Genomic DNA, 16,604 nt, shown 5'->3' with positions numbered 1-16,604 from the left:
TGTCTACAATGAAAGCCAAAATCAAACATGATAAAAACAAGACAATTCCAAAAAATAACTTTAAAAAAATTTACTGTTTACTTTTTAAAAGAAATAAAGTTGTAATAATTAATACTATTAAAAAAATATTACCTTCTGGATGGGAGAATCTCAGGGTTCCAATCAGGGTATCTATTTGAAAAATAAACACTATTATTAATGACAGTTCAAGTAATAATAATCTTTTACATCATTTAATAAAATTAATCATTTAATTAATAATCAATTAATCTTTACCTGAAATGTGTCAGAACTGCTCAAACTTAAGTTTATATAATTTAAGAAGTTGAAATATGACCAGGTGGTGGCAGGAAACATCTTTAATCCCAGTACTCGGGAGGCAGAGGCAGAGGCAGGCTGATCTCTGTTAAGCTCGAGGCTAGCCCTGTCTACAGTGAGTTGCAGGACAGCCAGGGCTACACAGAAAATCCCTGGCTCCCCCCAAAAATTTTTTAAGTTGAAATATGAAAATTTTTTTTGAGAATAACATTTTTATGCCTAATTCACTATCTGATCAAGGTATCACGCTAGTAAATAAATCAGAAAAACATTAACCAAGACCTCATTTTTGTTTAAAAGTCAAATAGTAAACACAAAAGATTTTAGGGTATAAAATATTAGTCTAGGTAGAGATAAACAAAGAGTAGAGAAGATAGATGCTAGGCATGGTAGTTCATGCCTGGTTTCCCAGCACTTAGGAAGTAGAAAAAGAATAGAGTTCAAGATTATCTTCATCTATATTGGCATTTCTCTTTCCTCCTTCTCCTTTTTTTTTTTTTTTTTTGGATAGGATTTCTCTGAAGCCTTGGCTGTCCTGGAACTTGCTCTACAGACCAGGCTGGCCTCGAACTCAGAGATTTGTCTCTGCCTCCAGAGTGCTGGGAATAAAGGTACCCATATATTACCATTTCTCAACCTGTGGGATGAGACCTCTTTGAGTTTGAATGACCCTTACACAGGGGTCACCTATCAGATATTTACATTACAATTCATAACAGTAGTAAAATTATAGTTATGAAGCAACAAAATAATTTTGTGGTTGGGGATCACCACAACACGAGGAACTGTATTAAAGGGTCCACAACATTAGGAAGTTGAGAATCACAGGTCTACATGAAACAGTGGCTCAGAAGCTAGCTCAGTCTGTAAAGAACTTGCTGCACAAGATAGAGGACCAGAGTTCAAACTCCAAACTCCTGTAAAAAGCTGGGCATTACAAGCTGTGTGCTTGTAATCTCAATGCTGAGGATGTAGAGATATGCAGATACCTTGTGCTCACAAGTCAACCAGCCCAACCTAATTATGAGCTCCATGTCTCAGTAAGAGATCCTGTCTCAAAAAAGAATGTGGAAGGCTCCTAAGGATCAACATCCAATTTAACCTGTGGCCAATACAAGCCTATACGCACACATGCACTCCCTCATTGTGCCCCCACCCCATAGTGGGGAAGACAAAGAAAGAACTATCTTAACCATTTTACAAAATTCTAGAGGAAGGCTGAAAAGAAGTCTTGTCAAAGTTAAGGTGGCATCCTGCTCTTGAAGAGAAGCATCAACATCAGGTGGCTCACAGCCACCTCCAAGTCTTTCAGAAGGATCTGATGTTTCTGGCCTTGTAGGCACCTACACTCATATGCATGTAGCCATACACAGATGCATATGCATATACATAATTTAAAAACAAACCTCCAGGGAATGTATCATTTTCACACTTCCTGTTGGGACACACAGAACACAACATTGTATCATACTCTTCTAAGTTATATCCAGCAGCACTTCAAAAAATATATGTAAGAAAGAGGAATTGAAAGAAAAGATTGTTTTTTAGGTAGTCTTTTAAAAATGTATTGATGATCTTGGCACTGGAGAGGCAGAGGCAAACATTATCTCTGTGGGTCCAAGACAATCTTGGTTTATATAAACCAAGTTCCAGGCTGGCCAGGGCTACTTGGTGAGAACCTATCTCAAAAAGAAAAAGAAAATCTGTTAACAGGCCTGGACTTGATTACAGCTAGCATGGTAGAACAAAGAACCTGGAGGTAAACCCCAAGTGGTCCTACTCCAGACACTGGTTGCTGCAGCACAGAAGTAATGGTGGGCATAATAAAAAGGAAACAATCTAGAATGGTTCCTTTAAAACAGTGGTTCTCAACCTTCCTATTGTTAAGATCCTGTGAAAGAGATATCTTTACAAAGTGTACCATTAAGAGGATGGGAAGAAATCTGCAGATAGGGAAAACCTCAGGAACTCACAAGATTGTCCCCAGCTAAGACTCATAGCAATGGTGGAGAGGGTACTTGAACTAACCTTCCCCTGTGCTCAAATTGGTGTCTACCCTGATTGTCATCACAGAACCTATATCCAATGACTGATGGAAGCAGATGCAGAGACCCACAGCCAAGCACCTGCCAAGATCCTGGAGTTCAGTTGAAGAGAGAGAGGAAGGATTATAAGAGCAAGGTGTGTGTGTGTGTCAGAATCATGATGGGAAAAAACACAGAAATAGCTGACCCAAGCTAGTAGGAGCTCGTGTGTGTGTGTGTGTGTGTGTGTGTGTGTGTGTGTGTGTGTGTGTGTGTGTGTGTGTGTGTGTGTGTGTGAATCATGATGGGAAAAAACACAGAAATAGCTGACCCAAGCTAGTGGGAGCTCATAGACTCTGGACTGACAGCTGGGGAGCCTGAATGGGACCAAACTAGGCCCTCTGAATGTAGGTGAAAGTTGTATGGCTTGATGTGTTTGTGGGTCCCCTGACAATGAGACCAGGTACACAAACTGGTTGTTTAGAGTCCATTCCCTATGGTGCAATACATTACTCAGTCTTGATGCAAGAAGGAGGAGCTAGGTTCAGCCCCAAAGTAGTATGCCAGCCTGTGTTGACTACCCAAGGGAGGCCTTACCCTTGATGAGGATGGGGTAGAGGTGGGATGGGGGTAGATGGGGGGTGGAGCAGGAGAAGGGGAGGGAGGTGGAACAGGGGTTTGTATGTAAAAGGAAAGAAAAAAATTTTTTTAAATAAAAAAAGGCCCTTTAATACAGTTCCTTGTGTTGTAATGACCCCCCAACCATAAAATTCATTGCCATTTCATAATTATAATTTTGCTACTTGTAAATATCTGTGTTTTCCAATGATCTTAGGTGACCCCTGTGAAAGGGTCATTCAAGCTCCAAAGGAATTGCGGCCCACAGACTGGGAACCGCTGTATTAGAGAAAGAAACAAACTAGGGAGGGCCCTGAAATCAAGTTATAAGCTTGCACGAAAAATAAGCAATGGGAGTTCATGAACATTTATTTCTTCAATTAGAAAATTAATTATTATTGTATGTGTGCAGCTGTGTATGCTATGGCACACATATGGAGATCAGTTCTGTTTGTTCCTTTCCACCTTTACTTGGTCTCCAGGGACTGAGTTCAGGTAATCAGGCTTGCATGCCAACAAAACCATCTTGCTGGCCCCCTCATGAACATTTCTAAAACAAGGATAATAAGGGAATGTTCCAAGAACATTTATACATGAATATCTGGAATTATGGGGAAAGATAAAGACTGAGGTATTAGAAATTAAACATAAAAAAGACACAGCTATACCCTTATGAATGAAAGTAACACAGGGTAGATGTATAAACATGGGGTCTGAGAATAGAATCTTATGCTTGCTAACACTTAAACAGAAAAAGAAAAAGCAATGTAAGAATAAAGAATCAAGAGAGAAAAAGAGGTAGTGGGAACAGGAATATCAAAGAAGACTAAAAAATACTGCATCTTCACCCTCAAACTTACCAATCTATAACCTATTAGTAATTGGACATATTGATTATATTAAATTACTAACATTCAAATTTCAATCTCAGCAGCAAGATAAAAGGTACAAAATGGACTCTTTGCTCCTCTCCCCATTCCAGAGACAGTTGAATCTTCTCATGCAGGGACAGCCTCGTCCCTAAGACACAATGGCAGAGGTTAGAGGGAACATTTAGCTGTACTGGATGACTGGTCCCCAGGGCTACCTTCAAATTTGACAAAGTTGATATTGTTGCCATCAATGACCCTTCATTGACCTCAACTACATGCTCTACACATTCCAGGATGACTCTACCCACTGCAAGTTTCATAGTACAGTCAAGGCTGAGACTGGGAAACTTGTCATCAATGGGAAGGCCACCTCCACTTTCTAGAAGTGAGATCCCACCAACATCAAAAGGGGTGATGCTAGTGCCAAGTATGTTATAGAGTACTGGTGTCTTTACCACTGTGGAGAAGGTCCACTTGCAGGGTAGAGTCAAAAGGGTGACCATTTCTGCCCCTTTAGTTGATGCCATGTTTGTGATGGACATGAACTACTTGTATGACTTGTATGACAACTCACCCAAGACGTCAGCAATGCCTCCTACCCCACCAACTGCTAAGCCCCTGGCCAAGGTTATCTAAGATCATGTTGGCAATGTTGAGGGACTTGTGACCACAGTTTATGCCATCGCTGCCACCCAGAAGACTGTGGACGGTCCCTCTGGGAAGCTGTGGCATGATAGCCAGAACATCATTCCTACATCCACCAGCATTGCCAAGGTTGTGGCAAGGTCTTCCCAGAGCTGAACGAAAGTTCACTGGAATAGCCTTTCAAGTTCTTATCCCCTGATGGATCTGACATGTCACCTGGAGAAAGCTGCCAGTATGATAACATAAAGATGGTAAAGCAGGCACTGAAGGGCCCACTAAAGGGCATCATGGGCTATACTGAGGACCAGGTTGTCTACTACAAATTCAGCAGCAATACCCACTCTTCCACCTTTGATGTTGGAGCTGGCATTGCTCTTAACAACTGTGCCAAGCTAATTTCCTGGCATGACAACAAACGTGGCTATGACAACAGGGTGGTAGACTTCATGGCCTACACGGCTTCCAAGGAGTAAGAAGCCCTGTGTGGTGGTTTGAATGAAAATGGACCACATCAGCACATGTGTTTGAATGTTTGGTCCCCAGTTAGTAGAACTGTTTGGGAAAGATCGGGAAATGTGAGTGTTGGAGAAGAAGTGGCCTTGTTGGAGGAGGTGTGACACTGGGAGTGGGCTTGTATAAAAGAAGGTATTATGGACTTACTGTCAATCATTTAAACGGGGTGTGTTGTGGCTATGGAAAATCTTCCTCATTCTTAGAAAACAAATGTTAAATAAATGGACTAAATGTTAACAACTGGTGAATATAAAAAAAACTAATATAATATCTCCCATCAACTTTTCTGTGGCTAGAAATTTTTTCATATTAAAATACTAAGAATAAGAGCAAAGGGCCACGAGCAAGATGAGCTAATTGTATTAATTATTCTTTGTATAATAGTAGGGAAAATGTATCCCTGTATCTCCATTTCCTCATGGATGAAATCAGAAATAATCATGTTTATGTACCTCGGATGATTTTAAGATTAAGTCAAGCATATATTTTAAAGCATTCAGTATGTCCAGTATATAATACGTTATAGCTGTGTTTAATACTAAAATCCTAGTACAATATATCTTTTTTCCTCAGGTTGACCAGCTACTCCTGTGCTATATAATCCAGAGAAAACTAAAGAAGACAAAGAGGAAGAAAACATAAGCCTTAAAGACTAAGGACACTAAATATTTATCAATACAAACTACAAACAGCATATACACATAATAGAACACAATGCAGCTTAGGAAAAAAAAGAATGAAGATGTCAATTTATTTAAGTTGGTAACTTTTTGTGGTGGAGAAGAAATCATGAAAAATATTACTGAATTACCTTACCTGAATAAGGTAAAGAGTGGGATAAAGAAACAAAAGAGGGCTGGGCATGGTGGCCTTTAATCCTAGCACTCAGGAGGCAGAGGCACTTAGATCTCTGTGAGTTCAAGGCCAGCGTGGTCTAGTCTACATAATGAGTCCCAGGACAACAGCTAGGGCTACACAGAGAAACCCTGTCTCAAAAAACAAAACAAGAAACAAACAAACAAAGGTTCTTTTATGGGAGCTGGAGAGATGGCTCCGAGGTTAAGAACACTGACTGCTCTTCCAGAGGTCTTGATCTTCCAGAGGTCCTGAGTTCAATTCCCAGCAACCACATGGTGGCTCACAACCATCTATAATGAGATCTAATGCCCTCTTCTTGCATGTAGGCAAACATGCAGATAGAGTATAATAAGTAAAATAAATACAAAATAAATAAAATAAATGTTTTTTAAAAAGCATTAAAAGAAGAAAGCTTGAAAAGCAGTTTAAAATCAAGGTTCTCTGTGCACAAGAGGAAAGCTATCACACAGAACACTTTAAAAGGCATATACACAGGGAAGAGGCATGAGAAAACAAACAAAATAAAATGCACACATGCTATTTGTTCTAGTAAATTTCATGTAGCTAGATCACCATGAATACTATTACTGCAAATAAATCACTCATTAGGAGGGATATTCTGTTTATAGTGGTAGGAAGGCATATTCAATTCTAGCAATAAATTACTTTCCTATATTTACCTCCCATGGAGGTGACCAATCCCAGACTCTACTCTTATGTCTACATGATTCATGTACCCATTCTCTTACCCTCAAAAGAAGGAGTAGTGGGCACATGCCACTAAAGTAGTGTATCTTACTATCACAACCACTGTAAGACCAGTTTAGACAAAGATAATGAGTCTTTGAACAAGTTATTGGGGAAAGGGGGCTGGGGAATGTAATCCTAGAACTTTTTTTTGAGACAGCGTTTCTCCGAGTAATTTTGGTGCCTGTCCTAGATCTCACTCTGTAGACCAGGCTGGCCTCAAACTCACAGGGATCCACCTGGCTCTCCCTCCTGAGTGCTGGGATTAAAGGCATGTGCCACCACTGCCCGGCAATAATCCCAGAACTTTTAAGAGGCTGAGGCAGGAAGATCAGGATGAGTTCAAGACCATCCTGGGCAACATCAGACCCCAACCAAAAACAAAAACAAACCTCAAACAAAACAAAACATAGAACAGTTCCTGAAAATACTAGTTCTATAAATCACTGAAGTTCGTAACTATTAGAACTATCTCCTATGTAGCTGAGTTTTCTTAAAGTCAGAGCAAAGCCAAAAAATGAAAATATTCTTGACACTCAGTTTTATTTGATGTAAAATTCAGCTGTTCTTGAAATTAGAGCCACTCTCTGTAATTTCCCAGTCATATGAACTAATTCTCTTTCTCTAAAAATAACTGTGGAGGCTGGAGAGATGGTTCAGTAGTAAAGGCAATTGTTGCTTTTATAGACAACTTGGGTTCAGTTGCCAGCACCCACACAGTGGCTCACAACCATCCATAATTCCAGTTCCAGGGGATTTAATACTCTTCTGTCCTCTTAAGTAACCAGGCATTCTCATGGTACATAAGCATACATGCAGACAAAACACTCATACACATAAAATAAGTAAACAATCTAAAAATTCTTCAAAAGAGTTAAACATATTTTGAGTTAGGATTATAACTTTATACTGGAAGAGTCCTGAATCAGGCTGGTGAATAGTACTATTTAACAATGTTAGGGAAACAATTTAACTTTGTTATTCTAAGGGCAGGGTAAGATGGTTAGAATTATAAATTCCATTTCTATGACCATCACAAAAACCCTTCCAGATACCTCAAAGAAGGAAAAAGAAGCTGGCAGTGGTGACACCTGCCTTTAACCCCAGGACTCAGGAAGCAGAGGCAGGTGGATCTCTGTGAATTTGAGGCCAGCCTGGTCTACAAAGTGAGTTCCAGGACAGCCAGGGCTGTTACACAGAGAAATCCTGTCTCAAAATAATGGAGGGTGGGGGGTGGGGTGGGAGGGGACGATAACTATCAACTCCCCTTAAGTTTTATTCTGAGAACAGGTTCTAAGGCAGAGAAAAAGATTTTTACTGGAAATTAAATACTGGCATATGGTCTGTGCTAGTTTTTAATTATTTAACCTTTGAAAAATGGGCGAGATAATGGAAAAGAATAATATCTGTTCTCAACCAATCTGGGAAAGGCAAATAAGCAAGGAAAATCAATCAAAAAATTTTTGTAATTACCTACTGGGGATTAAGTAGGAAGGAGACAGAGAAGGATCACACAGCGCTCTCCTTTTAGAAAATTAAACATACACCTCTCTAGGATTATTATTTTAAATTAGCAATAGTTTTTAAAAGTATTTTTAACAAATTATCACACTGGGGGCTGGAGAGATGGCTCAGAGGTTAAGAGCACTGACTGCTCTTCCAGAGGTCCTGAGTTCAATTCCCAGCAACCACATGGTGGCTCACAACCATCTGTAATGAGATCTGGTGCCCTCTTCTGGCCTGCAGTCATACATGCTGTATACATAATAAATAAATCTTAAAAAAAAAAAAAAAAAAAACCAAAAAAAAAACCCCCACAAATTATCACACTGAAAATACTTAATAGTTATATGTGATCATTAGCTATTTTCTAACTCTGCTGCCTATAAAAAAAAAGGGAAGAAAATGTTCTTACTGTTGACGTAATTGCCGACAGCTCTCAATATGGGTGGAAGTATTTTGATGCTGAATCCAGTCCTATTGTAAAAAAAGAGAAGGCTGAAATTAAAACAATCCTCATGTTGACTAATGAATTAGGGTTTTTTTTTTAAATGACAAAGGGGTATTTGAAAATTTAACAAATCTAACTATAATATTTAGATATAACATAATTTTCACAAATAAAAATTAAAGTCCTCCAAGCAAATGCATTTTAACCCCACATCATGTTAATCCCATTGAAATGATATTTAAGTACAAAATTTTTTAATTATAGCCATGAACATTCATCTTGAAATGCATACATATATTTAGACTTGAAGAAAAGCATAAATTTGAAAATAACATCTCAAATATAAAAGCAACATTTCAAAGAACACCAAAAATTCTATCAAGTAGTATATCTGAGATGGTGCCTTCAAAAGACAGCATCTTGATGACTTATTCCTCTGAAGGTCAAGCAAATGACAATGACCACCAAAACATATGACCTCAAAAGCTAGTGGCATTCCAAACAAGACACTCACTATATTGGGGAAAAGATTAGTAAAATAGTAAAAACTGTCACTGATCAAATCTAATTTATTTTCAAGATTTAAAGGAAAGTAACACAATTTCAAAGACACAGTATCCCTTACACATACAGCTTTACAATCAACAAAATGCTTTCCTATACACTTTGTTTACAAATAAATGTCCTAAAATTACAATCTATAACAATAAATATACCTCCTAGAAGATATATTTGATTAGAAGAGGGGAAGGAAGAACAGATAATACAGTTTTAACATAATAGTCTTCAAGGCGAAACATGTCTATAACTCAGTGTTTTATTGTTCCTCTAGCATTTGGAGAGGAAAAAAGTAGAAAGGAAAAAAAAAAAACCAACCCTTACTAAATAGCTCTGTATTTTAAAACTTCTGAGAAAAACTTTTGTTTCCACTTTTAAAACATTTTAATTTAAATCACCCCTAAAAACAAAGCTTCCACAATTAAACTACAGTTGACATTAATTCTGAATTCTACCTTGGCAAGACCTGAAAGCCAAGCTACTTCCAACACTGTGCATGTAAGTTTTGACAGACTAAAGGTTTTCATTAAACTGTAAAAACATAATGTCTGCATAGCCTTAGTGCTACAAATAAAAAGCTAAAAGAAATCAGCAATCAAGAGTCTGTAGTAGTGCTCAACCCATGTCTTTGATATAAATTAGGTATTGTTTTTACCAAACAGACACACTGGCAGGCAGGAAATTAGGCATGATTTATTTGCACCATAAAATGTTTTATTTGAGTAAGTTGCCAACATTTATATTTATAAATCCAGATTGCACCCCCAAATCTGATTTTCAGCTTTTCTTGAAACACGTATGAAGAAATGATAGTAATGGATATGCTTCTTTGTAACACCTATATAAGCTGAAGGTGGTCAATGCCCTGCTTACTTAAGGCACTTTTTCTAATTCAATTTACACATGCATACTGTCTTCCAATAGGCATCCTTCTTGATACACTAGCTCAGTAAATGTACCTATGCAACCCCAATTTCTAGACTTTATAGTACCTAGATAGCTGCTCAAAAGCAGCACTGCCTCTATCAGAAAAATAATTACCTAAGTAGCAAAGATGCTCCAAGAACTAGATTTGGGCTGGCTCTGAATCAAGCTATGAAACACCAACTCCTATCAAAGCTTGCTCTTTATTTTCTGACTGGCTTAAAAAAAAAAAAAAAAAAAAATGTTTGTTGCCCAATGACCAGAGTTCAGTCCATACCTGGACCCACATGATGGAAGGAAAAAGCCTGATTCTCACAATATTCTGACCTAGACAAACTCACTGTGGACACATGTGTACCCACACTCACAAACACACAAAATATATAAAGGAGTAGATAAGTTGGGGGATTTACTTGAATCAAGTTATTTCAATCAGAAGGACATAGAAAATTAAGTCAAATCTCTTTAAAACCTGAACCCCAGTTTGTGAGGAAGCACACCTTACATTCATTACTGCATTCTCAAAGTACACCTCAGGCTATAGTTTTAAAGACTCAAATGTAGAAAGCAAAGATGTTGTAGGAGTTACTTAGTAGGAAAAAGCCTGAAATTAGAAATCACAAGTACTGGCTACATATTTCTAATATCACAAATATACACATCTACACAAGGCAATAAAATATATCACTGAAACAAGAGGCAACTTGTACATCTAAATCCACATTCACATGCCATCATTGTCCATCGAGCAGTGATGAATTCTTTAATTAGCTGAGCCCCAATCTATTACCCTGACTGTTAAGACTGGAAGCAAGGAAATATATATAGATACATGTATGTATGTATATATATACACACACACATATATATACATGTATATATATATATATATATATATATATTCGCAAAGCACGTGCATATATGCACATTAAATGTTAACTCAGTGGCCATAACAAACTTGTGGATGTAAGAGGACAACCTTGGAGGTCAGTCATCACCTTCTATTTTGAGACAGGTTCTCTGTTATTTTCTCACTGTATATACAGGCTAGCTGGCCTGTAAGCTTCTAGAGATTTTCTGGTTTCTATCTACCCATCTCCCAATAGGACTGCTAGGATTGCTGCAGATGCTCATGCCATTTGACCAGGCTTTGACAAGCTTTGATCCTGAGGATTTGAACTCAGGTCCTCACACTTATGTGGCAAGTGCTTTTATTTACTGGGCCATCTCCACAGTCCAAAAAAAGAGTGCTGTTTTAATGAATGACTAAATGATTTTTCTTTGCTCTCAAAATTTTATTTTACCTTAACCCAGGTTTCTCCACGTTACACTTGAATGACTATGGAAGCTTCCAGTTAAATGACCTAACCAATCTCCCTTTCTCCTATTTATCTATGTTTAAATCTTCCTAAAACACTTTCAATGTGTCACTTTCACATACCAAAAAATTTAATTAGCTCCTCAATGTTTTCCACCTCAAATCTAAATTGAGAATAGCTTTTCAATGCCTTGCATATTTGTTTATTTCTAGTATGTTCTTCACTGCCTCCTACCATAAGGCTTCTCTAAGAACCTTTGCCTCTCTACATGTTGCTCTTCCCATCTGGAATGCTAATTTTCTTCTTTAGAAAGGCATATTAAACCTTTCTCATCATTTAAAAATGTCTTCAAACTACTCCACAAAGACTTCTCTTCCAAAACACTCTTTCCCAAACAAACAGAGCATCTGATAACTGTCACTCCATCGGCCTTATGTAACTAGACTGTAAAAGTGTTCTCAAACCAACTGCTAGACAATCTACAGGCACTGTAATGCTGGCCTGACTGCTACAAATCTGAAATCAACATAGAAATAATAAATATCTTTCCCCAATGTTATGAACAAATGGTTAAATATCATTTTGAGACAGAGTTTCTCAATATAGCCATAGCTATCCTGGAACTCACCCTGTAGACTAGGCTGGCCTCAAACTCAGAGATCCACCTACCTCTGCCTCCCTAGTGCTGAGACTAAAGGTGTGTGCCACCACCATCTGCTTGTTTCTAACTTTTAAAACATCCTCCTATAAAAAATGAGACTGTATAAGCTGCTTTACAAAACAAATTTTATATAGTTCTTTATTTCTGCCCCAACATCTACTGTAGAATCACATACAAAACTAAATCAGTAAATACATAATGGATAGATACCTTTTCTACAATACAAAATAAAAACATCATAAGTTAAGATATATTTTCTTCAACTCATTATGACTGATTAAAAGTTCAAAATAAGCTGGGTGGTGGTTGTGCACACCTTTAATCCCATCACTCGGGAGACAGAGGCAGGCGGATCTCTTTGAGTTCCAGGACAGGCTCCAAAGCTACACAAAGAAACCCTGTCTCGAAAAACCAAAGAAAAAAGTTCAAAATAAGTGGAAATGTTAGTATTATGCCCCATTACAATAACAAAGAGCACCCAACAGTCTAGGGCTATTTACAGATTACAAAGTGCTATGAATGAATTACTCTGAGATTTTTCTGAGTGACAGACAACTCTATCCCCTTTGGTGGAATAAGGCAACTACTGCTGTATTAAAATCCAGCAGATTTGTCTATGGATAGATTGCTGCTTTCTTATTGAAACCAGGGCCTGGTATGCGCTAAACATGTGCTTTACCACTGAACTACACTTTCTAGCCCAGAATGATGTTTTCTTTTGCTAGAATTAACTTGAAGACAAGAGCATTCAATTCAGGTTTTAGATTATTGACTGAACCCTGATAAATGAATACAGAAACAATAAAATGGCAATATTTGCAGGAGAAAAAAATAGCAAGAGAATGAAAACCTACACATAAGTAAGCAAGCCTCTTCAAGCCCCCAGCCAATTCAAGGCTAAAGCTTTAAATTAAAGCTTTTTAAAGTGCATTCCCTTCTCACTACCATCTATATGTATAAACTACATTAGTAAACAGAAGAACCAGTGGTTCCTATACATGTATGTAAAAAAAAAGGGGGGGAGTGATTCAGATTTGCCAGTGGTTACTATCAAACAGCATATACTACATAATACTATTCCTCAGGACCTATGCAAAATTTTCCTTCTGTCTATACTATACTGTCTATACTAAAGGTACCTTAAGCATATATTTTGAACTTTCTTCTCTGAATTTCCAGCTTTTTACTCTATTTTCTGAGCTCACGGCTGATTCCATAATCATCACTACATCCTGAATCATTCTGCTATGAAATAATTTTGAAAGTGCCTTCTCAAGAAAAATTACTGGTCCATACAAAAATCAGAAACACTTAAAGCAACATTAAGATCTTTAGCTTAGAACAGATATACACAAGGCTAACATATACTGTCCTTTGAAAGTGTATATTACAAATGAGTTTTAATATTTTTATTCTAATAAATCTTAAACATACTTTCTCATGTAGCATTGTTATAAGTGTACAATTTATTATATAAATTTGATACCATATAAGTCAGATAACTAAAAGTTCAAAATAATGGCACACTATATAGTATGTCAAGTAACACAAATGCAGAAAGCCATTCATTTCAGTACTTAGGTTACTTACGATTACAAGTAGGTGCCAAGGTTGCAATCAAAATTAATTGGTCACTGACTTAATGCTTTGTTAACAGCAGCATACATAACAGAATTTAGAGAAAACGTGGGCGCTGAGCATCATTGTACAGCAATCTTAAAAACACTCACCTTCAAATGACTACATTCTACGTTACACAGAGAACACAAATGTGGAAATATTCTTGGAGACGCTGCATAATAATCATTCATCATAGAAGGGGTAGGCAGTCTCTTCATTTTCTGGGTACCAGCTTGTGTAAACTTTGGTAGCCATGAAGCTTTCACAATCCCAAAGGGAGACCGAATGGGCAAGTCAGTTTCTGATTGGTAACTCTTTTTATTTCCTCTAGGTCCAACATGTGCATCAGCTGAACTGATCACAGGCTTATGTGGGATCCGCTCTTGCTGGCTTAAAGCTGAAATTAATTCAGATGAAAAGGATGGCTGGGTCACAGATGGAGGAATAAGAGACTGGCTCATTGTCTGGCTAACTGTTTGGCTAGTGGACTGACTGACGGATTTTACAGGTTCAAGGACTGACTGTCCTGAAATATGTATGCCTGACAGCTTGGTTCCACTCTCAACTGGGAAAAAAGACTGACTGGAGGACTCACCAGGGAAGTCCATCTGACGAAACACATCTTCAACAGGAAACACAGAATTACACATCACATTTGAAGAGGGAACAGTTGCAGAAATGTTCTGCTGCGACCGAAATTCATTCTTGACCTCATCAGTTGGGATTTCAGGATCATAAATACGTACTTCAAGGGGATCTTCTGTATAGCCATATTTGCTTGCATGCCCATAATCAATCACATTACTTGAAACTGCTTCTTTACCAAGTGTTTCCTTATTTCTGCTGTGAGAAGGTAAATTAGGTAATCGGCGCCCCATTTTTCGCATTCTTATATCCCTCAATATTAATGGCATATTTTCAGGAGTTAGCTGTTCATCGGGATAGCGACTAAGTTCTTCTAGGTCTTCATTTGATAATCCAAAACTTGCTAAGATACTTGAGGCACTCTCCTTTGTATAACGGCTCTGTACTTTAGGACTCTGCTCTGTAACCTGGGTTACAGAACTCTGTTTCACTTCAACTGGTGGAGTTATATGAGGCTCATCATCCCACCGACTACCATGAGGTTTCCCCTTCTTTTGTTGTCCTTCAGGAAAATCCATTTTTTCTTTGGTTAATCTTGGATCAGTTCGATGTTGAGTTACCTGAACATTCATTCTCTGTGGTCCCACGTTCTGATAAGTTTCATGGCCAGGAAATCTGTGTGGAATTCCACGGGCTCTCCCTGCTGGGTAAAATCTTGGAAGACCCATAGATCCAGGCCTTATAAATGGTCCTGGAGGCCTCATCCCAGGAGGATTAGGTGCTCTCGGCCTTTGAAGTGGAAAGGTCCCTCGAGGATTAAACCTGGGTCTCGACATGGCTACTTTCAAGAATGCCTGATTTAATAAAGTGTAAGGTGGTGTTGAACCATGTGAGGCAACGGCATTCAGCTGCTGAAGCGCCAACTGAGTCTTAATCTGAGCAAAGTGCAAAGGAGATGGGCCCAACAGAAGTGGGTTTGCAATGCCCAGGCTCAAGGAATTCACAAGTGGTGCGAAATTTTCCAAGAATAACACAAAGCTGAAAGTTAAAACACAAATATTAGATCATTTTAACTCAAACTACTTCATGAAGTGGGTTCTACAGCCAGAGTAAAACATTTTGAAATAAAGTCATGATACCACTTTGCATTGCATATACTTTAAGAATAAGGGCTTACAAAGTTTAAAATGTCCCCTAAAACTTTCTCTTCTTTTCCGAATCCAGAACACAAACCCCAAACCTCAAGCCAGAGGTATATTGCTGTGCATGGTGTGCAGTACTGGGTGCTGTCCTAGGTGCTGAGATGCAACTCACAAGTCCTTTTACATAATCTTGAAAAAGACTGAGGATTTATTTTGTGGTTTTATACTGAAAAAAAAAAAGATGAAGGCATTAAAATTCTTAGAAATGCACACATACTCAATATGTGTGTGATTAGATATAAGAACAATGAAAGAACTGTTAACTTTAAAGTTTTATTTAGACCCATTTTTGTAAGACACATTCTTCCTTGAAATCAGCCTTCACATCTACTAAATTCCACATGGCAATTAAACCATACTTATATTCCTGTTATTAAACAGTTGTTTCTGGTAAAGTAAAATTGTGTCACCAAGAATCTAATTATAAAGTCTAACAAAGGAGGTGCAATGGCATGGAACTCTTTATAACACACAATATGTAACAAAACCAGTTGCTCTGATCTTTCCATTGTTGAGAATACAGAAAAATACATGGTAACAATGGTTAACTTTATAGACAATGTCCATGTGTTAGTTACTGTTCTAAGCACTTTACATGGATTTACTCATTTAGTTCTCACAACTCCCAGAGATATGCATAGATTTACACTGAGAGATTAAGTAACACAGATTATATGATGCTGGATTTGCATTCAAATCAAATTCAGATTTAATTTAGCCCCACAATCCATGCTCACAACTACTAGCAGATGTGAATAACACTATCCTGCAGGTCTCAGACATTAAATTTGCTAAAAGTGGTTACTGACCAAGTCCTCACATTGCTACACTACCCAGTCTAACCAACTTCAGGGAGAAGCCCTATACTTTATTTAGCTATCACTCAGAACCACAGTCAGCAGCCACAGTGGGTGACTTCTCTCCCCCATATAGTTATCCCATATAGTTAGATTTACTTTCATTTATCTTTAAATATATTCATGTGTTTAATTACATATATATAAGTATGAGTGCCTGAGGAAACTAGAGGCATCTGATCCCCCTGAACTAATTATAGGTGTTTGTGAGCTGTGTCACATGAGTGCTGGGAAAGCCTCAATCACCTCTCCAGACCCGATACTTTTATTAGGTTCTGGGAATTAAACTCAAGTAAGTCCTCATGCTTTATTTATGCTTGTTAGTAAGATGA

The 16,604-nt window shown here is 37.9% G+C and overlaps 1 protein-coding gene across 26 annotated transcripts in view; it reads right to left on the bottom strand.

Moving 5' to 3' along the window:
• Znf638 (zinc finger protein 638) overlaps positions 1-16,604 on the bottom strand; it is a 129,059-nt gene that overhangs the window by 51,118 nt on the left and 61,337 nt on the right. For 21 of the 26 annotated variants that reach the window (XM_006991524.4, XM_016009815.3, XM_076567047.1 and 18 more), the window contains exons 2-4: positions 13,739-15,251; positions 8,511-8,572; positions 133-171 (exon numbers count right to left, since the gene is read on the bottom strand). In XM_006991524.4, coding sequence (XP_006991586.2) covers positions 133-171; positions 8,511-8,572; positions 13,739-15,251 — 1,614 coding nt within the window. Of the gene's footprint in view, positions 1-132; positions 172-8,510; positions 8,573-13,738; positions 15,252-15,390; positions 15,582-16,604 lie in introns of those variants that run through there. The other 5 variants (XM_076567044.1, XM_076567045.1, XM_042273539.2 and 2 more) reach the window with 3 other exon arrangements.

This window comes from Peromyscus maniculatus, chromosome 3 (assembly GCF_049852395.1).
Source record: "Peromyscus maniculatus bairdii isolate BWxNUB_F1_BW_parent chromosome 3, HU_Pman_BW_mat_3.1, whole genome shotgun sequence".
Classification (NCBI taxonomy): domain Eukaryota; kingdom Metazoa; phylum Chordata; class Mammalia; order Rodentia; family Cricetidae; genus Peromyscus; species Peromyscus maniculatus.
The sequence above is the reverse complement of the archived record's forward strand: the minus strand, read 5'-3'. Positions and strand labels throughout refer to the sequence as shown.